This window comes from Boleophthalmus pectinirostris, unplaced genomic scaffold (genome assembly GCF_026225935.1).
Source record: "Boleophthalmus pectinirostris isolate CB_2022bp ecotype Guang Dong unplaced genomic scaffold, ASM2622593v1 HiC_scaffold_8, whole genome shotgun sequence".
Classification (NCBI taxonomy): Eukaryota; Metazoa; Chordata; class Actinopteri; order Gobiiformes; family Gobiidae; genus Boleophthalmus; species Boleophthalmus pectinirostris.
In genome coordinates this window covers 26,544,238-26,568,277 of record NW_026571515.1, presented here as the reverse complement: position 1 = coordinate 26,568,277, position 24,040 = coordinate 26,544,238, and the positions used below count along the sequence as shown (strand labels likewise).

Genomic DNA, 24,040 nt, shown 5'->3' with positions numbered 1-24,040 from the left:
GAGGGCACAGAGGATTGAGATAGGTATACCCAATAACTGGGGCTCTAGGCATGACATCTCCACTCCACTGCACAGGTAAAAATTGACTGGCCAATATTGATATTATAAGTATTTTTTCCAATGTTGGTCACTGGCCGTCAGTGACTTGGGCAGCACTCTCATAGTCTCCACTTGAGCTAAAAGCACTAACTGTAAACATGTCTATGACTTTAACAGATAACTAGAGCATGTTTATGGGCTGGTGAAGAGGCTGCAGCAGTGACTCAGTGTTATTAGGTGTGTCTTCTTCTTCTCCAGGGCACATCCAAGCACCACCACAGTGAGAGAACCAGTTTTAGTCATGGCTGTTTACTGCTTCAGAGCGCCATACAAACTCTGACTCACCACCAAGTTAAGAATGAACTCAGCCAACAGCACGGGTCTGAGGTCTCATTCATAATTAAAGCCTTATACATTTGAGACCTGGCTGTGACACATTTGAACCTGTTGATCTCAATATATCCCTTAAGCAAGATATGTGACTTAAATCAATTTTTAAGATCTGCAAAAACTTCAATATGTCTGGGAGGCATGAATGCACAATTAATGGAAGTTCAATCAAGATGGAGATTCAGTTATTTCTAAATGATGATAAATGATCATGGCTTTGGTCTTTTTAATCGATAGGTCTACACCCAATCCTATGTCAGTAAAAGCATATGGTTTGGAAGGCAGTTCAGACTTTGGAGGCCCAATAGTTTGCTATTCTCTGATCTATATTATAAAGTTGTTTCCTCATCAAAACCATACCTGTAGTTTTTTTTCATTCAAATATTTAACACAAACCCTGTATATTAGTTTGCAAACTGAAAATACTCTGTTCCACTTTGTGATCTAATGTGCAAGATGTACAGTGTTCTACTGTGCTTTTAAACACACTTTCACTAGAATAATTTGGATGATTTCAGCCCTGGAATTTCCAATCTCTATTAAACATAAAGTCAAATGTAGCTGTTAACTTGAAAACTACAGCTTCATGATATCACAAGGAACAGAGCATTTTGAGCTTGGAGATGTAGATAGACTAATGGTAAAGGGTTAATCTGTGAATGAAACAAAACACAACACAACTTTTTGATGAGGTGAAAACATTCCATGTCTTAAAGCTCACTATAGTCAGTCTTGTGTAATATAGGCAATGGTGAATTCTATGTAGAACTGTTCAATATCCAGAACAAATGTCAGTTTTGAAAATGGTCCTTTAGTCTTTTTCTTTGTTTTCTATTTTCTACTGATATTATCAATGAAAAATTATTTACAGATCACATTTTTCCTTCATATTGTACTTATTTTCAAACTCAGCATGTAAAAAATAAATGTTAACTCAAGATGTTATTGGTATTTAATGTAAGAGTAGTACTTTGCCAAACCTGGGCCCATTTGGGGGGAGTTGTTGATATCTATATACCACTCTTACTATACCTATATACCATTCTATCTATACCACTGTATTGCTGGAGAAGTGCTGTCAGTAGGTTATCTCCAGATCAGTTCAGGAAGTTAATATTGGAACAGTTTGAAAGACATTTTATTTGTGTTTAATAAAACTAAATAAAACTGAATTGAAAACCAAGATCACTCATCATGAGGAAAATCTTGTGGTACATTTTTGTCATATCCCCCAGCTATATTTGGAAGCAACTGGTTAAAACGTAGTCTAATCCAATCTAATCCAATGGGACAGAGGGGGCTCATTGCTGGACTTGTAGGTTTTAGGCTTCAGGCTGTCATTGTGCCTAGGGGCAGATTAGAACTCAAGTTAGATTTATCTCTAGATCTGGCTATAGCCAGTGTAACAGTATGTAGAGAGTGTTGCTTTGATGTGGTATGTCTGTCTCACATTTATGACAGTTGGCTCAACAGCAGCAGTACTTTGGTAAACATAATTTCCAGCAAGTGCAAGATCTCTGTTCCTCTGCAGTTATTGAGTTTGGTTTGTCCTGTTTGACCTGAGCCGTTTGTTCAGATGCATGTCAAAACAAGGCACAGACGATATTAGGGATTAGATTAAAAAGTACAGTATAGTTTGTACTCTGCACAATCAAATATTTCTTTGTAAGCATAAAACTTCTTATCTTGTGCAACACCTGCAGATTTCGAAGTTACCAAGGTCACTGCATCCAAACCACTAGATTTTTAAATTCAGGTGACTTCTGCAGTCACCGTTTTATTGTTTATCTAATCTAAATGGTGAGTGAGATTTGTGGAGCTTCCTAGATTCACATATTTAAAGGTACGCTATGTCAGTTTTCTGTTGGAGGATTTTCTACTTACGGTACTTGTCTCCATTGCTTTGTCTGGATTCTGAATTGTTTGCCTTTATTCAATTGCAGGTGCTTTGTTGCTAAAAAATACTAGTTATCTAAAGCCTGCCACACAGTACAAGAGAATTTGCCCGATTTAGGCTGTGTGATGTCAGTGTGATTCTGAGCTGCTCTGTCATATCATAAAAGGAAAACACCACCACTGCATTAGCCAATAAACCTGAGTATCAGACACAGAGGCACAAGATACAAACTCAGGAAATAGTAAAAATAATGAGGCGACTGTTTTACTCACTGTACACTCTCGTAAAACTGTACTTTTAAACTGCAGCATCTCATCCATATTATCCATAGAATTTGTCCTCCCCAAATGACACACAGTCCACAAAACAGTACTATTGATCCCATTTGAAGCTTTCTTTAAAAGTAAAAAGGTGGGAATAGTTGCTTGTGTGTGTCTGTTTATATCCACACAGGCTGCAGGGTGAAGCTGCAGATGAGCGATAACAACTCTACTTCCTGTGTATTTTATCATCAAACTTTACATTACAAATCTTTTATCTGACGTATTGTACCACATTTCACAAATAGTAATACTCGTTTTGACTTGCATCTAAACTAGAAGTGCAGTCTGATATGTTGAACACTTAAGAATGGTTTTATTCTAGACAGGAAACAGCAGATGTGAGGTGCGCTCACAGCTTTGTAGCTTGTGGTTGCAGCCATATCATGCTGTAATCTAGCGATGGAGATTTTAAATCTCATACAATTCTCCTTGTGTCTGTTGTGTGCACTTTTTTGTTGCACATTTAAAAATGGTTTAAAACTAAAATAAATAGTGTATTGTGTGGTGGGCTTCTGTGAGCAGAATTGCTTCTCCATGGATCTGATCTGCAACTAGACCTGATGAGCTCACCTTCTTGCTCATTCTAGGCAAAGTAATTAAATCTCCACAGAAACGATCAGGTGGCAAACACACACCTGAAAAGTTACATAGAGAACCTCTATTTCATGAATGAGTCTTTATACTCATACCATTCTCTAGTGTGGCCTATACAGTACCTCTTCAGACTTAATTGTACAATAACTGCAAGAATGTAATCTACAGACTGCACTTGAGTCATATATAGTAATGTTGAACATTGCTGCTGTAACTCTAGTATAATAGATGAAACCATTTTGTTAATGGTTGTCACGTGTGGGTTGATCGAAACTGCACTTTGCTTGGACATATTTAGTTTGTTTCCATCTCTGTGTCCATTTCTCCATGCATTAATATTGAACAGCTTTACTGACATTGTGTTGTGTTTCCTTGTTGCTGTCAAACGCTAATGCAAGAGTCTTTCCCATCTATCAGTGGGCTATACACACCGGGCCATGTGACTGCACTAATGCTGAAGAATGCCTTTGTGCATATAAATAGACCTAGATGGCAAGACCAATTGGCTTTCATGGCCGAGGAGTGGGAGAACAAGCATCTCTTTGACACAAAAGCAGAGCCCACTTCTCCGAGGAGTCACCACAAACTGTGTGAGGGGCCGGACATCAGAGCTGGCTGGTAAACACAGGACATTTGGGTCAGGGCTGCGTTGCGGGTTGTGTGTGAAATACTGCGCGGTGTTGGAAAGTGGCCTTTTCAGAGCAAACGTGCTGCTGTTGAAGTCATGCAGATAGTTGCTATAGGTGTGCTAATTGTCAGTATGACTTCAGTCGCCTGAACCTGGGTTTGACTTAGTCTCTTTAAAAACACTTTGCAGAGGCAGGTTTATGTCTACAAGGATGTGACAACTGGGAAGTAAACTATAGATGTACACATTTCCCCAGCTCCACATAAACAAATAAATTATTAAAAATACTGTTTCTATCAGCTTTTGGACAAGGATCTTTTTCTACTACTATATTGCTTAACTATATTGAATTGAATGCATTTATAACCCATAAACCATAGACTATAGAAGTGGACTCCGCCAAATGCTAGCAGTTACAATGACTAATTTGGCATTAAGCTCCATGTTTGGAATTCAGAGCACATGTATCATAGCAACCAAAGAGCAAATCAGGAGTGAGGGTGTTGAAAGTACTCGCACCTTGACACACTGCGGATTTGGCAGGTGACGGACACTTGGCAATACTGTCAATCAAACCTGTTGCTAGCAGGACCGACCTCTAAGAAAAAACATGATTAGTCTGTTGTTATTGTTCATATCTTGATTTATGGGCAAAATAGTGAATTTAAAAAAACAGGATTATATGGAGTGGGCTAAAGCGAACATTTTAATACCAAAATGACAAGCCTCTCACAGTAGCAGCTGCAGCAGAGAGAACTGAAGTCGAATGAGCAGAATCTCACCCATGCTCACTTATTTGGAACGCTGTGTAGTGGGCTAGGTATGATCATGTATGTATAGACCTAGATGAGTCAGTTTTAAGATTAGTACTATATTAAAAGTTCACTATATTACTTTTGTGATGCAGGGTATGTCACCTGCTTGTCTTCAGATGTAATTGCTTTGCCCGGAATGCTCCACAGTATGGCATTAGGTAAAGCAGTAACATGGAGACAAATGTCCAGTCCGCCACCAAAAAGTGACATGGCACAGGTTTTTGTCATAATGGTGTAAAGACAAATGTGCATCTGCAGCTTTAGTCACCACATCTGAGTGCCCAGTCCTGCGTCACAGGAAGGGATGATGGGAAACCAGCCGCCCAGGTCCTGCTGTATTCACACAATAAAGTTTCCAAAAGGTCAAAGACTTTCTCTACCCCTTAAGTCACCACTAGCCCTGTCCTGAAATAAATGAACATTTTATTTTTGTTGTAACTTTACGTTGTGTCCAGAGGAGAGAGTAGTTGCCAGGAAAACTCCCACAGGACTTAGGCTGGTAGAAATAAATTGGGTGCATTGTCTTGTTTTGTAGTCATGTAGTTATATGAACCTCCAGAGAATGAGGTGAGACAAAGGCTATCAAAACACAGTGGGTGGGTGTGGCCTATTCTGGGGCAAGTACTGTCTGACTGTTATAGCTCCTGATTAAAACGTTTATGTTTTGATAACTACTTCAGTTATTTCCTGAGGGGGAGTTACAATGGGCTGTTTACATTGTTTCATTTGTGCCATAATGTGAAGTATTCAAGTGGAAAAAAAACAAATTTCCTTTTCTTTTGATAGTTGCATTTTCAACAGTTACAGAGGAAGTTGTCTTCAGTTTCAGTTTTGGTAAAACTGTAGCAGAGAACCTGTGCAGTATATGTCAGAGCTAATTTAAAATGTGGCAAGATTATATTGTCATGTTCCATGTCATGTTACATTATAAATAAATGAATGTCTGAGAATAAATTAATGAGGGGCACTGTTTCTCACACTGTAAAGAAATCCTGCTGTTCTACTTAGAGGTTTGAAGCTGAAGTCTTGAATCTTGATGTTGTTTAGGGTCCTTCATTACAGATGATCAAATATTGCTGTTAATAGCTGTTAAAGTTACCAACGTGGATAGTAACTGTTCAAAGAAACATAGCTATTGTGCCATTGACCTCAAAGCCTTCATTGTGTGCCACCAATTCATAAAATGTTTTATCCTGAGAAGAATTCAAATGTTCAAGCCCCTGTCTTTTTTCTTCTGACACTGTGTGCAGATATCATTTATAAGTCCAATGCTGAACCTTAAGATCATCATTTGGAGCTTTCTGAGGATGTGAAGGAAGTGGTCTCTCAAGTTTCATTTGTTTTGGAAAAGTTCAACGATCATCAACCCAAAACCCAACCCAAAATCTCTTTCTTGACACTTGATATTTGCATTTTGAACATTTAGTTTGGAGTGAGTTAGTCTGAATTTTTTTTTTTTTTTTGTGGTCTTTTCTTGTTAGAAAGGTTGCTCACTTATGTGATCTTATTTGTCACTGACTGTTGCTGGGAGAGAGAAGAGGGAGAGAGAACAATATAAAAAGGTTACATTTGCCCTTTTTATATTATGTTAAATTCAGTCAAAGTAAAAATAACTTGCTGTCTTTGCATTTTACACTTTAAACTAGCCTAAATTAACACATGTTGTGTAGGAATCCTTATAGCAAAAAAGCAAAGCCATATTGGACCATTTACTCATTGCAGTGTGTGTATTTTTTGTCAGTAGAGCCTAAAGCTTCCCTCATTCCTCAGTATTGTGTTTTCGGGTGTCTTGTTGCTAACACAGTCCTCCCTCACAGTTCACCTTACAGCTCCTAACTGCATGTCAAGTGGAACAACTGCTGACACTGCATGTGTTTATTCTGGCTCTAGTCTGACCCTGACAAAGCTTATTTTCCAACTAAAATCTGTGTTTCTCTGGCACCCTTTGCCTCACAGTGCCCCTCGCGAACCCTTAGAGCCACAGGTTTGGTGCAGAGGCAGATTTGGGAGGTGATGACAGCTGGTTTAATGAGTGTTAGCACTGGGCAGTGGGGGGTCAGGCCCCTGAGACTGACCGGATAGGTTACAGCACCACTGACACAGACTCCGCAGCCTTCATGTGATTTTATGAGCTCTTAATATTGATTTAACAAGACGTTGTTCTGCTTAATATTCTCTTTAACCTGTCAGACAATAGCAGTTAGCATGTGTCATCTGGCTCAGTCCTGAAGAGTCCCCGTACACAGACTGCAGATACACATTAATTCAACAAAATAGTATCTAGAGACTTAAGACAGCTGTCTTTATGTGCAAAATGACAGAAGTTGAAAAGTATATTTTTAGTAAAATTTTTACACATACACATTGTGTTATAGGGCTAGCTCTATATTAGCTATGTAGTTTATTGTTTTATGTAGGGCTACTGTATGTCACAGTTGTGGTAAAAATCTGCTTACGTCTTTGTAAAATAAGTAATCCATTTCTCAAAGCAACTTAACAAAAAATAAATACATAGAATTCAGAGTGCTATTTGACAATTATGCAAACTATTTTATAGTATTAATTCTAAATATTGTTATATTTCTGGATGTGAAAAAGTACCGGTACTAAAATGGTGCCTAAGAACATTAAACTGTTTTTCATATTGTTGTCCTTTTAGTCTATCTGCTAATTTTGGACACATTTTTATTTAGTCTAGTATGTATTAGTATCTTTCTCTACTCATCTGCATTTAAACACAGACCAGCTCACACAGATGACAGGACGGCTGATGTACGAGGCTTTGTGAACTCAGGGTCAGCTCTGTGACATCCCACACGTGAAACACGACTCCCCCTTCACTCTCACTGCTAAACACAAATCGGTCTCCCAGCAATCCTGAAGCACTGGTCGGCCATGCAGTGGAGCAGCCAGTGCGTCCCTGTGTGTGTTCCTGTGTGTGTTAATCAAAGTCTCTGCTGTTTAGTGATCTTTAACTGCAGAATTAGGTCAGAGAGAAGAGTCGACTCAACAGGTCTTTAGACGTGCACTGATGACTACACTTAATACAACCAGGGCTTACAAATGTCAACTGCTTTTCTTTAGCGCATACCAGTGTATCCACATGTCCTACAGGGAGTCTTTACTTATAAATCAAAAACATGAGGAGCGACACTGTGGTTGGAGGGCAGGGATAAATGATTTTGGGAAAAGAGCTAACTGCAGTTTAGTGGATTAGATTTGTTTTCACAGTTAACTGTGCATTTTTAAACAACAGCTGCATTAAACATTTGAGAGAAGACTGAAAGATGAACTCTTAAACTAATATGTTATGTGTTTCCCATAGATATTGTTAAGTCTGTGATGGCTCAAATTATTATTTTTTGGATAATTTAATGTCACTCAAATTGTGGAGTTAAATGTCACTTACTGCCTAATATATTTATATTTATAAACATTTGACCAGTGTAATCTCTTTAATAAGAGCAACAAAGTTATGCTATTATACAATCCAGTTTATTTTAGACAATGTGGGGCCACCAATTATCTCCTGTGTGAATGGGAAAAATTGTGTATGCATTTCAGAATGTTAGAGCTGCACAATTTTAGTCAAAACAAACAATTATTTAGATAATAGAATGTTGTATATTAAGTATTTTTGAAATAATAACATCTAACATATAGTATAAATATCTACAGAGATCTTCTGAAATAAATTTGTTTTATTTTATCTGTTTAAATCTTTTTTCAGATGTGAATGCTTTTGTGCACTGTGAACTGTATACTGATGTGAAATCATCATTGTTGTGTAGCCACTATCCCAATAGAAACAAGTCACATAGTGTTAGCAAGTTTTAAAACCAAATGTAATTTAACAGAAAACATTCTAATGCCTACATAACAGCTGCCTTCCCAAGTTACCAATTGTTTTGATTGCGATTGATCTTGGCGGCCTGTTGGTGAAGAATGATCTGAACAAATAAATTAAAAATAAGATTTTAAAAAAAGGTACTTGATAGGACGATTAGCTGTGCTTTCCAGGAGCCTGCTTCATGATGGATCCTCTCCACCGTGTCATATTGAGAGGAGCAGAGGTGGAACTAATGTTCATAATTATGGTTCAAGTGTCTCCTTCAGTGACCCAGCCTGTGCTCGAAGAACCTGGCCCGCTGCCAGTCTGTATCCGACTGAATCAAAGCACATTAAAGTGTATTAAAGCCAGCGCACTGCAGATGTCATTAAGGTTATTAATGTGGAGTGAGCCACAGTATATCACCAGCCCTGCACCTGTCTCTAACTGAAGCAATTTTTCAAGATCTCCAAATAGATTTAAGTTTAATACACAAAAGACCAAAATAAAACAAAAGCAGGAATCCAAACAATATTTCACAAATTTTGTCTTCAATGGGCATGGGTCTAAAACTGATATGTGCACAGAGTTACTCTCTCTTTTATTTACAGAAGAAAAAACATTTAAACATGTCCTATAGATCTAAAGCAATTCACAAGCTAATCAGGTGATTCATTCCCTCAGTTGAGTATTCAAGTATTTGTCGACCAGTGGCCATAACCTATTAGCAAGTTTCTGTTCTCTTAAGAGTGGGACTACAATGAAAAAGGAGATTGATTAGTGTAATTGATTAAACCAAGCTTAACATAAGGGGTTTCCTGTACTGGTTGCACTTTCACTTTCGACTCCAACGTAGAGGGACCTCTACGTAACATGTCTATAAAACAGTGATAGTGCCTGAGGGCCGTAAAACACACAACAGAAACTCGCCTGATTCACCGGAGCTCTGACGTCTTCAGTCTGTTTTAAATCTGGGCAGGTGATCATTCACATGTGAAGCGCTCAGTCGGATGCGTTTATATTCCTGTAACATTAGTATATCCCAAAGACTATCCCACCTCAGTCACTTACAGTGCAATTAGAAGTGTAATGTAAACTGGTGATTCAGAGCTCTGACATGTCTGACTGATTTAACAGTTTGTCAGATAGTATCTGTCTTAATCTTCTTGTTAGAAATTACATTTAGCTGCATTAATGATCCATGTAATTTTTCTGCTAGAGAGGCCATCCCCTCCATGTCTCTATGGATATATTATCACTTTACCTGTAATAATCCACAATATGACATTCAATTTATATCTCCATGGAAACAAGCAAGTGCTGCCACTAGGTCATGTTACAGGTCAGATCATTGGAGAGGCAAGCGAACTCAGAGTACAAATGCATACTTTTATTTTTTACATTATTTTGGACAGCTAAAAACATCTGTTATTAAATAAATGCAAAATTCACAAGTTTAATGCCATTCTGTGAAACATTCCAGGCAAAGCAAGCACATCTCCATGGAGACAAGCACGTATGGCAGAAAAATTATATGGCGCACTTAGTTAAGCAAACTTGGCTTTTTAAAATCATAGTTCACAAATATTTTGACTGTAAAGCAGAAAAGTAGGATTATTCCCAGTAACTTAATACATTTGAGCGGTGAAGTAAAACTGAAGTGACCGTCAGAGGAAGTTGGCTCAACACTGTGTCTGCCAAAACCAGTACAATGCAATAGCAGTAATGGCTGAAGTCAGGCACTTCTCCCACTGTTTTAAATTGAATGTCTGCACTTAAGACGTTTGGACAAACATCAGCTTATTTGTTTGGCATAAATACATTTTCAGAATGCTGACCATTTAATGAGATTCCAGTTGAGGACTATAAAGACTGGTACTGACTCCTGGTAGAAAAATCTTTGTGAATTGTTTCGTCTCTAATAAGTTCTGAGTGTTTTGTGCGAAGCCAGGAAGCAGGCGTCTGATTTGATGAAGCGTTAAAGAGAGAGCCTGTCAGGTAGTTTATATTTTTGGGCTGTGTTGTCTCATTCCTCATTTGGGCCGCTGTGAGAAGTGAAATTTTTGAAACTATATACAGACCTTTATCTGGAGGAGGGTGGACCTATATTTCAAAATGCTAAATGAATTTCAACCTGACTTCAACACCAGAAGGCCCAGCAGATGTGTATGTGTCCTCAGTTACCTTTGTACTAAGGTTGAATGGAAAAACTATACAAATGTGTATTATTCATGCTAATCTTTAGAATTTGTGTTTTGTATTATGTATTTCAGTGCCACAAAAATTTATTTTTAAAAAAATATATATACATATATATATATATATATATATATTTTTTTTTTGTCAAATTATTTTGGCTAAAAGCAGTGTTGCTTTAAGATCTGACATTGTAAACTTATGAATATTGTGCTTCTAGGTGGCCTCTTTCTATTTCTTATAGGAACTGGCTGTATGTAGATATGTTTTGCTTGAAAATGAACTAAATACATTTCCCATCACATATCATTAATATCTCCTAAGTATCCTATAATGGTACCAAGCATTACACCTGTTTTAAGTTTTGTATTTTTATACTTCTGAGTCTGAAATGCAGCCTGTATGGTTGTCTCCAATATGGACAATAGTTCAGTAACACTCCTCTGCTTTTCTCAACTATGTAGCCGTTTTCCTTTATTTATACACAAAATTGTCTTTGTCAAAATCCTCTGAGCTCATGATTACAGCTCTCTCAAGGCCAACCTGACTCTTGCTGCCCGTTGGACTTGTCTCTGCACACACCAGACCAGATCTCAACCTTTTGTGTATGTGGTCAACAATGGGGTTTTTTAGTGCAGTTTTTAGACTCTCTGGAGATGTAAAAGTGTGTTAGCTCTCCTATTCCTATGCTAAATGAGCTCTTAGTTTTATCTAATGACCAGGTGCCATGCTGCGGTCTTTGGTGCCACACTCCGTCATTTGCATTTCCTGCCAAAGGCGCTGTGTTGTTTTTGTGTTTGGGCTTCATGGCTCTATAAATAAGTTCCCGTGGGTGACGTTAGTTCCTCTTCACTCTGCCTCTGTGTTCAACTATATATTTACATATAAATATACACACACCATTGCTTTCTATCGCAGTATTTTTACTTTGTGGTCATATAGTTTATTCTCACCCTGTCTCCTCTCTCAGACCAGAGGGGAGCTTTTGTCTTTTGCGAGAGTAATGGTTGTAACACATTGTACTTGTGGTTGAGCTGGTCCCAAACAAAAGTTTCTTTGTGGAGTACATGCAGACTTGTAGTTGTAAAGATTAGCAGTTATTATAGACTTTAGCATTTCATGTCTGATGCCATTTCATAATTTTTTGAATTCCAAGTCAACCAAAATAAAAATGACAGCATGATTTTGTTTTGGAAATCTGTTTTTTGGGACTTTGTAATAAAATAGCTTTCCTGCTCTATAGAGGGGGATAATTAAATTCTTAGATCACAGTGAGATCGAGCCAATCAATTCCTTGGAGAGGGTCTGCACACTTATCGGCATCTAAAAAAAACATATATTAACCCATTCATTGAGATAACCAGCAGTCATAAAAACAGCAGCAGTAAAGTATGATCATATGCACTTAGTGTTCAAAGACATTTTTTAAAAGGTCCTGTAAATCACATGTGAATGATCGTGCCTTTGGAGGAGGAAGTGGAACCTTGAGGAAAGAGGAAGTTGCCTTGTAACAGGAGTGATGTCACTTCCTTTTCAGAGGCTAATCTTTAGTTCACATTCAATCCACAGAAGTGAAGACAAACCACAGCAGATGACATGGTCAGTTATAGCAGTTATTTGTGTGATGAATTGCCTATAGGAGATGCATGTTTAGTGGTTAATCCGTCCGCACTGGGATCAGCTGATGCTTAAAGCCTGTTAGTTCACAGTATGCACTTTAATGGACTTGGGGCTTAATCTGATTGTTCCTGTGTTTGTGAGAGCCTCGTGCTTCAGGTCACTGCAGCGTCAGGTGTCAGCCGCCCTCTTTACAAACACCCGCTGACCCCACCAGGAGCAGTATCCAGTCTCTCACTACAGGCTGCACCTTTCTTACACTAGTGGACACTTGGCATTATAAAGCCAGAACTAAAATTTTCTGACAGAGCGTTGGACATCTGCTCATCTACATAGATACTTTGAGTAGAATGTTTTGTAATGGCACATGGCATTATAGTTGTCTATCTTTATCGAGACAAGCAGGGAACACTACAGGTCAGATCTGTGGAGAGGTGGCCACGCCCATTGATTTTTTTTATTTTTTTTTTTTTTCATGAAATGTTGAAACATATGGATTGGTTTAATGCCATTCTGTGGAATATTCCAAAGAGGTGGCATACCCAACACCAGTAAAGTTACACAGGTCACAGCATATTCAAGTAAACATGATATTAATGCTGTATGTTAGTGAAATGCCATAGGAAAATGCGTGCATTCAGCTGTGACATAGTAAAGTCTGTGAAGAAGTTTATTATGGATGTTTGGGAAACAACAACAACAACATGACATCAGAGATCACAAGAAGGAACTAACCGCTGTTTGGGTTGAGTTGGTTTTGTGTCAGCATTTTGTGTCTATGAAGTCATCTGCCTGCATTGGAAACATTTTGTTGTCCATGAAGTATTGCAACACCAGCATCATAGAAAGATGTTGTTACTCTATATAAATCCAGTCAGTTGCGTTTTTAAAAGATGTCCCACTTCTTATTGCTAATGTCTGATTTTACAGATTTGAATTTAAAAGTCTAATAAAAAATTATTAATCAAGTGAACATTTTGCATGCAGGTTATGGCAGCTTTTAAATGACCTTTTCTGCATAATCTTTATTTACATCTTTCGCCCATGTCTTTGTGCTTTCTTTGGTTTTGCCATTACGGCCCTCTCCAAATCTCTGCCTCACGTACTTTTGTTTTGCAATCTCCAAGAAACTTATCATTTGCAGCAGACGGATCACTTTCCTGCTCGAGTGATTTTGGACATTTTCATGTTGATCATTATGATGATATTTCTGAATCAACAATTCAAATGACTCATGGTGGCACTTTTCTATAACCTAAATGACCACAGTGCATATCATATGGGATTAAAAAGGCAGCTCCGTTGTGGAGATTAACGCCTGTATTTTAATGGCACCAAAGCTCTTTTTAAATGTAAATACAGGAGATTTATGAAAGCTGCAGCTGACAGCTAGAGCACTGCTGAGGTCAGGAGTCAACAGCAGCTGTACAGGGTCACTGAGGAGTTTACAAAAACATGAATTGTTTGCTCAGAAAAAATATAAAGAACCGTGTTAAATCAGACATTAGCATTAAGCATCGGGACAGCTGTAAGAAATATTATTTTAATTATTGAGTAAATCATATTAGCTCCCATGCTGCTTATCAGTTTTTTTTTTAAGAATGTATGATTTAATTGAGACTTCTTTTCTATTTCATTTTATTTTGCCCACTACAACCTGGCATCACCTGCAAAATATATCCAGGCTTTTTGTATGGTATCATGGCAGTTGTCATATCGTGATATCTAGCCTGTTTAGTGTTGATATTTAGGGCCCCAGTCTAGATATATAAACTCATATGATAGGCCAATATTTGGGCTTTTTAGCATAAGATATTAGCCTTAAATCTCCAGCACAGGCCAATATTTTGTTTTGTGTAACCTGCAACCAATACCCATAAATCTTTATTTGAATCCTTCATTGCAAATAGATAACTGCTGAAAAATGACAACACTGCTCTCTTATGGGTCTGTGGTGAAAAAGAGCTGAACTTATAGGCCAATTACTGCTCCGGATTCTAAACAACTCCATCAGATGTGTCTCTTTAAACAGACTTGTCTGGTGAGTTAAACTGAAAATAGAAGAGCTAGAGAAAGCTGTATGTTTACACAGTCATCGTAAAAAATGCATTCACTCCCAGTTAAACTAAATGTGAAAACTTCCCTCCAATTTGTGAGCTTCCTGGAGTTTGTAATGTCTTGATGTCAGCAAATATGGTTATGAGTTGCATACATCGACACAAATATTGGAAACAGCTGAAAAACTAATATCATGACACCTCAGATACATTCATAGTGCTGCCTGACTTCCTTGTTTAGCATGTCAAAAGTGTATCCATTACATATTGTTTTGGGTGGACAGCAGTTTGACACACTGACACACATCCTCCAACCCCACTCTTCATGGCTCTGTGTGTTTGTACAGTATCACAGTATTTTAACCTGCACCAGCTGTGTCCACAAACGGGACGCATTCCCCCCTGCACCTCGGGGACACGTTTGGCCCCGGGCTCACACCCCTCTGGCCAGTTGGCTCCTTCACTTCAGCAGGACCTCCTCCAATCAGCACATTCCTCCTCTCCCTCTCTCTCTTTCTCTCTCTAACTCTCTCCAGGACATGGCTTTTTGGCAGAGCACGCACAGAAAGGGTGGGGTAGCACTCATATCCTGTCCCCTGACCTCACAAAGCACACTGAAGCAAACTTAGTGTATATTTGCACCCATTCAAAACACCACATTCTTGCTCTGAAAACATGCAGTCTGCTCCTGGAGTATAGCAGCTGTCTCTGGTGCCAGACTCTGTATGCTTAAGACCAAAACAACCACTTCTCTGTTGAGCTAAAGCCTGGACAGTTAGGAGCTTCTGTATGGGGCTTATTGATAGATGCCATTACAGTAGACAGGCAGAGGGGAGACCACAGGAACAACACAAGCTAACTGCATTTGCAGATGGACCAATGAGAAAGTTAATTTGAGATTTAAGTGCAGGGGAAGCAGTTTGTTTATTCATTTGACCCACTTTTCCAGAATCAGTTGAAAGTTTTTTTTATATGTTTCTGTCTATTTAGTGTAATTTAAATGAGTTGAATGGGTTTAATAAAAATATCTGGGCATTTGTTTGGGAAACCATGACAGAGAATGTGTATACTATGCAGTGTATTGTCTTGTCATTTAGTTTTGTCTGCAACTCTGAACTATATTTCTTTTGTAAATGCAGTCTACTTTATACTAAGGTCTTTGTGATTTTCATTTTTATCTACTTTAAAACCTTTTAGACCTAGTTAAATCTGGCTTTAGTGTGTTAGTCCTAGTTTAACCATGACCTAGTGACCTCATGACCTACATTTTGGATCTAGAATCACCAGTTTTCTGTATGTACTCAAACAGAGCATATTTTGCACTGTGTTTTAAAACTGTACTTTTGCTTTGGGGACTATAGCATAATTTACACAGTAATAATTGAACCCCTGGACTGAACACACTGCAAACCATTACATTTAATTACTTCTTTGTTATGCATTATTGCAACTACTGATTATGGAAAATTGTATCAGTATTTTCAATAAGTTGAGTTCAAAATGTAACGTGTAGTTTTTATTTAAAGGAGGCACCAATTTTTTGTAATAAGTAAAATTTGTCTTGCTGCAGTACACATGCATTTTTGAATGTCTGCACTTAAAGGGCTCATATTACACCATTTTCTGATCTATGTTGTAATGTTGTTTCCTCATCAAAAAACATACTTGTTTTTTGAGTTGTGTTTTGTTTCATCCACACATGTTTAACACACAAACTCTGCATGTTAAGGTTGAGTTCTCTCAAACAGAAAACAATTGGTTCAACCTTGTGATGTCATGTAGCAATACAAGAAGTGCACAGTGTTTGTACACTCCATACACCTTCACTAAAATCATTTGGATAATTTCAGGCCTGGAATTGCCAGTCTATACTGAACAAAAGCTACAAGGTAGCTGTAAACTACTGCTTCATGACACCAGAGCATTTTTAGCTTTGAAGATTTAGACAGACTAATAATAAATGGTTACTCAAACACATGTGAATGAAACAAAACACAACTCCATGTATGTTTTAGATGAGGCAAAAGCATTATCAAAGTGAAAAAATGCATAGCACACTCAGATGGCCAATGTCCAATTTTTTATTTTTATTTTTAGATAACGTTTCTCCAAAAAGCCTTCATCAAGTCATTTTTTCTTACTTTGGACCACAGTAACAACATTATAACATGGCTTAAAATTCACAACAAGAATACACTTTTGTCTAATATAGGACCTTTAAACCAAGAAATATCACTGGTGGGCTGGTAGCATGCTAGTTGTAGTATTACCATGGTGGCAAAACTGCTAAAAGCTAGAAAAGTGCTTAAACTCAGCACTGTGAATAAGTAGGATTCTAGGAATGTGTTAGCAAAGTGAGGAATATTTTTCAACCTCTGCAGAACAGTGATTTTAATTCACTGGCTAAAACATACCCCATAGAAATTGAAGTATTCCTTTTAATTATCCCCTCTGTACCCCACCCTGGTGCTGGTCAGGGCTCCTCAGGCCTGACAAAACCTCTCCACTAGTGCCTCCCATTGGCTCCGACTGCCGTACTCTCCTGTCTTTGCCTTTTTATCCGCACATTATGAAGGCACGCAACACATAAAAAGGACATTATTTGGAGTGTTGGGAGTTTCTTTCTGTGTGAGTCCATGCATGAAAGCCTGAGGCCGAACACCCCCCTTTTTTAAACAGAATGACAAAGCACCAATCACTCGCTGCTCTCACTGAAGAGGCCTGTCTTGGTTTTGTTGGCTGGCTTGCGCTCCCTCCCTCTTCTGCTTTTCTCATAATTTCAGTTGTGAATGCTCTAGGGCTGTGTTCCTCCTCTGTCTGTGCTGTGTTCAGCCCTGCTCTGATACTGACATTTTACAGACAAGGGTTTATCATAATCAACACCTGGAAACTAATTCATAACCACATTCATCTGTGATTTAAATTATACTTCACAACCCACTCTGCACATTATGCTGAAGAATGAGGGTTTGCAAATAAGCAATGATCTCAAAGATGTGTTGTTATAAAACTCAGAATATTTTGTTGATCCAGTTTAACCAGTAAAATGGTACAGTGCTTCAGAATGAACTTGTGTCAGACTCAGGCCCATTTTACATAGTTTTTGTGGGACAAGTCAGGGGGATGTATGAGATACTTATGATTACCATTAAAACAGCATTACATGCAAAACTGGCTGACAGATTTAGTTATTGGCTAGGATTATTTAATTTTTATTTTCAGTGAATCAAGGTACTACAGATAAAATGTTAATATCCTGTGATCCTTGTCAGTAGGCTGCACAATATTTTGTAAAATTATTGATACTGTAATTTTAATTTGAGAGTCCAAAAAGTGAAAGACAAGTTCTCTTATTATAGAATATTCCAGTCAAATAAATAATTTTTTTATGAACAATCCACCTTCCACCAGAAAACTCCATCAGTACACTTTTAAACATAGTTTTCAAATATCTATTATACTGGCCTCCCTGCTTGTCTGCAGTCCTCATCAGTATGCAGCACCTTTCCTCACCTGTTCCTTGTAGCTGTTTGCTACTGTTGTCTCAAATCATCCAAAGTTCATCTTTGACCTCTGACTTCTTTTTCTGCTATAGTTATGGCTTACATCAGGTTCTGCCCCTCTCACTTCCTCCTCTGTTTACCGTCACTCACCTCAGGTCTATGATAGTCCTCTTGTTTTCCTGTGATATGTCGTGGTCATGCCGGTACAGAGGTGCAGAGTAGGTGCAGGGGAGGTATCAGAGCTTTGAGCCTGTACAGTCCTTTAGGTCATTTGCACTTGACATAGCACACAGTGTTATCAGAGGGAGAGGAGGGGGGTGATTGTAGCTATGGAGCTGCTTGTGTATCCAAGGCATTGTTCACATGTGCTGGGTTTCAGATAACAACACAACATTCTATAGGCCAATATTATTTAATACAGAGGGAGACAATCAAATGAATGCTGAATTTGATATATTCTGACCTTACAAAAATATGTCCTGCCTAAACTAAGCTTTGCAAATGTGTGTGTACTAAAAACATTTAAAACAATATTTATTTGATTAATGTTTCATCATTCTGTTTTTCATTTCCGGTTAGAAGCCAATGCTTTGTTACATGTGCATTTGAAGTAAAGCTGAACCCAATCTAAACTTGCTCTTGCTGTAAACAGTAGTGTTTATACATTGGGCTGGTGGGGGGGTTTAAGTGGACTTTGTCTCGACAAACTCTGCCTTGAGTGGGAGTCCTGCCAGACCAAGGCCAGGGAGGAAGGGGTGGTGCTGCTCCCTACATTTGGGGAGATACTGTGTAGAGTTAGTCCCATGTGAAATTGGCTCACGTTCTGTTTTCCATCCCTAAAAGATAGAGCTTTTGGCCCATTGTTCTGTGCCTGTCAAGATTATCTGTGGTAATCATATTTTGAGCACTGTAGGAGGGTTTTAAGATCACTAAATGTGTGTAGACCCAGCTGAAACAATGGCTTTATCTCTGTTGTTGTAATAGCTTTGAGCCCTCAACATGCTCTCTAGATTTAGTTCAAAGAGGATTATGACTATGGCATGGCCTCATGCTGCTCATGTATTAACTAAAGCTGGGACTATGAATGGTTTGCATGTTTGTATTTGTCTTAATTACAGCCAGAGGGTGAAAGATTATTCACAAAGTTACCAGTACAGTTTAACCAAAGACAAGTGCCTTCATAGGGGGCTAACAGACAGCATAAGACATTAGACATCATGTCAGGAAACTACACAGGAATGTAAATAATTCATGTTGCGGTAGAATACACATAAACATATTGGATTACATTCATTTGGAAATAATAGTAGTTGTGACAGCAGTTAGTGACAGCAGAAATAGTAGTATTTTAATCTTTTACTTCCACCTTGATCCTAAACAAACATTAACAGTGTGGTGTGTCTCTCTCCTCTTAGGTGACATCACACAGAAGGGCTATGAGAAGAAGAGGGCCAAGCTGCTCGCCTCCTACATCCCCCAGCTGCCAAGTAAGACCAGTTCTGCTGCAGCACCCGCCCAGCTCTCCTGACTCACTTTCTGCTGCTCTGTGTGCTTTAGTGAGCCGCTGTTGTGCAATTGGTGAAATACACTGAGACACACATTACTCATGACATAGTAATAGAGTTATGTTGCAATTAAACACTCCCCCCAGACGTTGTACAGTCATATGGAGCAGAGGGAAGATTTGGAAATGTCACCAACAAAGAGGAAACTCCTTTTGAACTGTTTGATTAGCTCAGTTTGTGGTTCTGTAGTGCCATCTAGTGACTGACAGGTAAAATACATTAAAATGAAAACTACTTTTGACAATGTGGACAAAACTCAAGACATGCCCTCCTTATCCACAAATACACAATGTGCTTTGGTTTCTGACTGTACAAAATATATTTAGTTGTTGTGTTATATAATCAATCACATAATTCATAATTATTTCAAACTGTATTTTGGATACATTGTTATTGTTTAGTTAAAATAAATGCATGCATTTTATTCTTAAGGAGCAGCTTAATTAACAAATAACATTTTTGTTCTAATGCCAATTGCGTTCCAATATCTCTAATTGCAGTGTTTTTAATCTAAAGCTTCTGCTCCTCTGGCAGAATGAAATCACAATACAACTGTAGCTCAGTCTCTTGAGTGTCTGAATATAAGTGGCACAATCAAGAACATGTTCCGATTTTACTTGGCATTTAGAGGCGTCACGTTCAATATTGATGCATGACTGCACACTGACGTGTGTTTTATACACTGTCTGCAAGATGTGGTGAGAGACTTTTGTCTCATGATTGTTGTAGATGCAGAGCTGTCTCTCCCAGATGTACAGTTGTCCCCAGCCCACAGTGGAGACCCCAGCCCTGAGGCCCCAGGCCCCTCCTCTGCAGCCAGACACCACAGAGCCCACCGCAGCGGGGGAGCCCGGGACGAGCGCTACCGATCAGGTACAAAACACTCGATATTTTAGGTAACATTTTTAATATTCTGTAACATGATTACCATATTTACTTCACGGCAAACTGAAAAAAAAAACACACAACAATAATATTGTAGACAAAGCAACTTCATTATTCTCTTATTATTCTTATGTTAATGGTGTAATCCAGTATAAAGTGTGTAAGCCTCAGCTCTCTTGGGCTTGATTTAATGTGTGGTGTTTTTTTGTCCATAGACATCCACACAGAGGCAGTACAGGCCGCTCTGGCTAAGCACAAAGAGGAGAAGATGGCTCTGCCCATGCCAACCAAAAGACGCTCTGCCTTTGTCCAGTCTCCCATGGACGCATGCACTCCTCCAGGTGAGAGGCCTTCACAAAGCACTGGGCAGGTTCACATTAATCACATTGTTTATCGTGGCTGTTACACCCTCCTCTTCCTCAGATACATCGTCTGCGTCTGAGGACGAGGGCTCTCTGCGCAGAAAGGCGGCTCTGAGTGCTGCTCTGGCCCAGAGTCTGCAGAGTCCTGATTACTGGATCAACCGCTCCGTCCAAAGCTCTTCCACTTCCTCCTCCGCCTCCTCCACCCTCTCCCATGGAGAGCCAAAGAGCCAGCCCCAACCCCAACTCCAGCCTGCTGCCTCTGTGCTCGCAGATGTACTGGCACACACAAGAATAGGTAGACTAACCACAACCTGACACATCCATACCAACGCATCAAACTCTAGCATTGTCTACTACTTTCCATAATATTATATTTTAATAACATTTTTGGATTGCCTCTAAAGTGACAATACAAAATGTAGACTTAACATGCTTACATTAATAAGTAAATTAGAAATTGACAACAATTTAGAAAGCCTTGATAATACTTCAACGAAGTGTCAGAATTAATGTCTTATTCGTCGAACATGTATTTTATCTGTCTGTTCAGAGAACAGTGTTCCTCCAGATGTGACAAGCTCCACTCCTCAGGACAGAGGCTCACGAGTGGATTTGCCCCCTGCGGTCCGGGGCATGAGTCGGGGGCAGAGTCGATCTAGCATGTTGGATACTGCTGATGGTACAGTCAAAACATCAAACTTAAATTACTGTTTTTATTAGTAGTTAGTAGCCAAAATACTAGATTATGATGTGTGTACAGGGCCTCCTGTGTCCTGGTTCACATCTTACTTTTGCATGGCTTTGTAGTTTGAGTTTACCAGTGAATCGTGTTTCAGTACTGTGGTGCTATCCATGGGCTGATTTGATTTTGATTACTGACCTGCTCATATTCATCCAGTTCACATCCATTTTCATTTCACTGCTAATGACCAATGTTTTGTCTTCTTTCTTTTGGGTCCGTTAATCCGTGCGTGTTTGATTTAAAAAAAGGAAAAAGAAAAGGTAATCTATTCGTGTCCGGGGCTATGGGGAGGGAAGCTGAAGAAGTCCAAATCAGCTTGTTTTTTCCAATCTAACGTCTGTCTATCTGGTGTCTCGTGGTGTTGTAGAATTAGTAGATATTTTTGTGATTTCTTAAAGATTGTTCCCTTATGTGTCTCTCTCCAGTACAAATTTCCCTTTTCAAATCCTTCTTCTGCTAATCCTGCCAGTGTCTGTATGAGATGTAGTATCCTATAGAGCTGCATGTGTACGAATGTGCCTGTTATTTTGTTTATCCATGTTCCTAATTGTTGTCTTTTATATAATGTGTATCTAGGTGTGCCGGTGAATAGCAGAGTGTCCACTAAAATTCAGCAGCTCCTCAACACACTTAAACGACCCAAAAGACCTCCGCTCAGTGAATTCTTCCTTGATGATTCAGAGGAAATAGTTGAGGGTAAAACATGATTAGAAACATGATTTATAATTATATAAAACTTTTGCCTTACTAATTTTTATACAAAAGCTAAAGGACAAGACAGCATTGAAATTAAATTGTTCAAATCTGCCAGACAAATCTTTGTTGCAGTATTGTAACTTGCATTTCTCCCCCCATTACTCCACAGTCCCTCAGCCTGACCCCAACACCCCAAAGCCGGAGGGGCGTCAGATCATCCCAGTGAAAGGAGAGCCTCTCGGAGTGGTTAGTAACTGGCCCCCTGCTCTCCAGGCTGCCCTCGCCCGCTGGGGTGCCACACAGGCAAAAAGTCCTGCTCTGACTGCCCTTGACATTACAGGGAAACCTTTATACACACTTACATACGGTTTGTAACTAATACTTTAATCTAATACACCTAATAATGTCAAAAATTATAGCATAACACATTATAACAGTATTAGAGTACTTACTTAATTAGAGTATTTTATGTGACCGTATGCTATCCCTTTAGGCAAACTCTGGAGTCGCAGTCTAAAGCTGGCATACACACTGTTGAACAAACTTGGCACAAAAGCAGAGCCTGTCCTGCAGACCGGGGACCGGGTAAGAGAGACCATCTTTGTATTTTAAACTTACTTGTGGATATAAAGTAAGAATACATTCCTTTCTTCTAGGTGGCGTTGGTTTACCCAAACAGTGACCCTGGCATGTTCTGGGTGGCTTTCTATGGCTGCCTTTTAGCTGAGGTCATCCCTGTGCCAATTGAGGTGCCATTGTCCAGACAGGTGTCTATAAAACTATTAAAACTGTACATTATCAAATAAAAGTGCATATTAAAAATCACTCATAAAAAATCATATAAAAAAAAGAAATGTATGCAAAAGCCTCAGTTAATACTATTTTGGTTTATTACAGATGCTCTGCTCTAAAAATATATGACTGTTAAAATCTTAATAGATCAGATGGACCTTGGACCATTAAGAATATCTGGCAGTAGCCACATGTGTCTAGTCTTCCTGACCTTTTCCTCTCTGTGTGTTTAGGATGCAGGCAGTCAGCAGATTGGCTTCCTGCTGGGCAGCTGTGGGGTGAGTCTGGCTCTGACCAGCGAAGTGTGTCTCAAAGGACTCCCCAAGACACAGAATGGAGAGATCGTCCAGTTCAAAGGTCAGCCTTGTCTCCTGGTCATTACCCCCATTACGGTCACTCATTAAAACAGCACTGTAATTTACCATAGCTGTGTGGGTGGTTTAGTATTTATTTTTTACATCGTTGGTATTTTAAGAACGTGTGTTTTCATTTTATTTTCAGGATGGCCCAGGATGAAATGGGTGGTCACAGATACTAAGTACTTGACCAAACCCTCTAAAGACTGGCAGCCTCACATCCCCACAGCCAATACAGACACAGCCTACATCGAGGTACAAAATTCACTAACCAGTTGTGACGCACTGTCTATTAATAATAATAAATAACATGTTTTGTTGCACATTCACACCAGTACAAAGCAACCAAGGAGGGGACGGTCATGGGAGTCGCTGTTTCAAAGATCGCCATGTTGACTCATTGTCAAGCACTCACCCAGGCCTGCAATTACTGTGAAGGTCAGCGGAGACTGCACACACCATTGGTGTAGCCATAAACAAACCGTAACATTTTTATTTCCTGTCGTGGATTTGTTTCAGGGGAGACACTCGTCAATGTGTTGGACTGTAAAAAGGATATGGGCCTATGGCATGGTGTTTTAACAGTAAGTCTTAAATAAGCTTAATTCAGACCTTTTCACTGCGATTATAACTAAATGTTTGTGGTCTCATGCAGAGTGTCATGAACCGAATCCACACCATCACAGTGCCATATGCCGTTATGAAGGCCTGCCCCATGTCCTGGGTGCAGAGAGTTCATATTCACAAAGGT

The 24,040-nt window shown here is 39.0% G+C and overlaps 1 protein-coding gene across 2 annotated transcripts in view; it reads left to right on the top strand.

The window, feature by feature from the left end:
* The window catches only part of dip2ba (disco-interacting protein 2 homolog Ba), a 40,061-nt gene that overhangs the window by 6,825 nt on the left and 9,196 nt on the right, over positions 1-24,040 (top strand). Inside the window, exons 2-15 of one of the 2 annotated variants that reach the window (XM_020929823.2) lie at positions 19,304-19,375; positions 20,183-20,326; positions 20,554-20,679; positions 20,762-20,998; positions 21,254-21,382; positions 22,022-22,141; positions 22,311-22,508; positions 22,635-22,726; positions 22,798-22,908; positions 23,167-23,290; positions 23,435-23,544; positions 23,625-23,727; positions 23,809-23,873; positions 23,945-24,038. In XM_020929823.2, the coding sequence (XP_020785482.1) occupies positions 19,304-19,375; positions 20,183-20,326; positions 20,554-20,679; positions 20,762-20,998; positions 21,254-21,382; positions 22,022-22,141; positions 22,311-22,508; positions 22,635-22,726; positions 22,798-22,908; positions 23,167-23,290; positions 23,435-23,544; positions 23,625-23,727; positions 23,809-23,873; positions 23,945-24,038 (1,725 nt within the window). Of the gene's footprint in view, positions 1-19,303; positions 19,376-20,182; positions 20,327-20,553; positions 20,680-20,761; positions 20,999-21,253; positions 21,383-21,409; positions 21,706-22,021; positions 22,142-22,310; positions 22,509-22,634; positions 22,727-22,797; positions 22,909-23,166; positions 23,291-23,434; positions 23,545-23,624; positions 23,728-23,808; positions 23,874-23,944; positions 24,039-24,040 lie in introns of those variants that run through there. The other variant, XM_055166473.1, reaches the window with a different exon arrangement.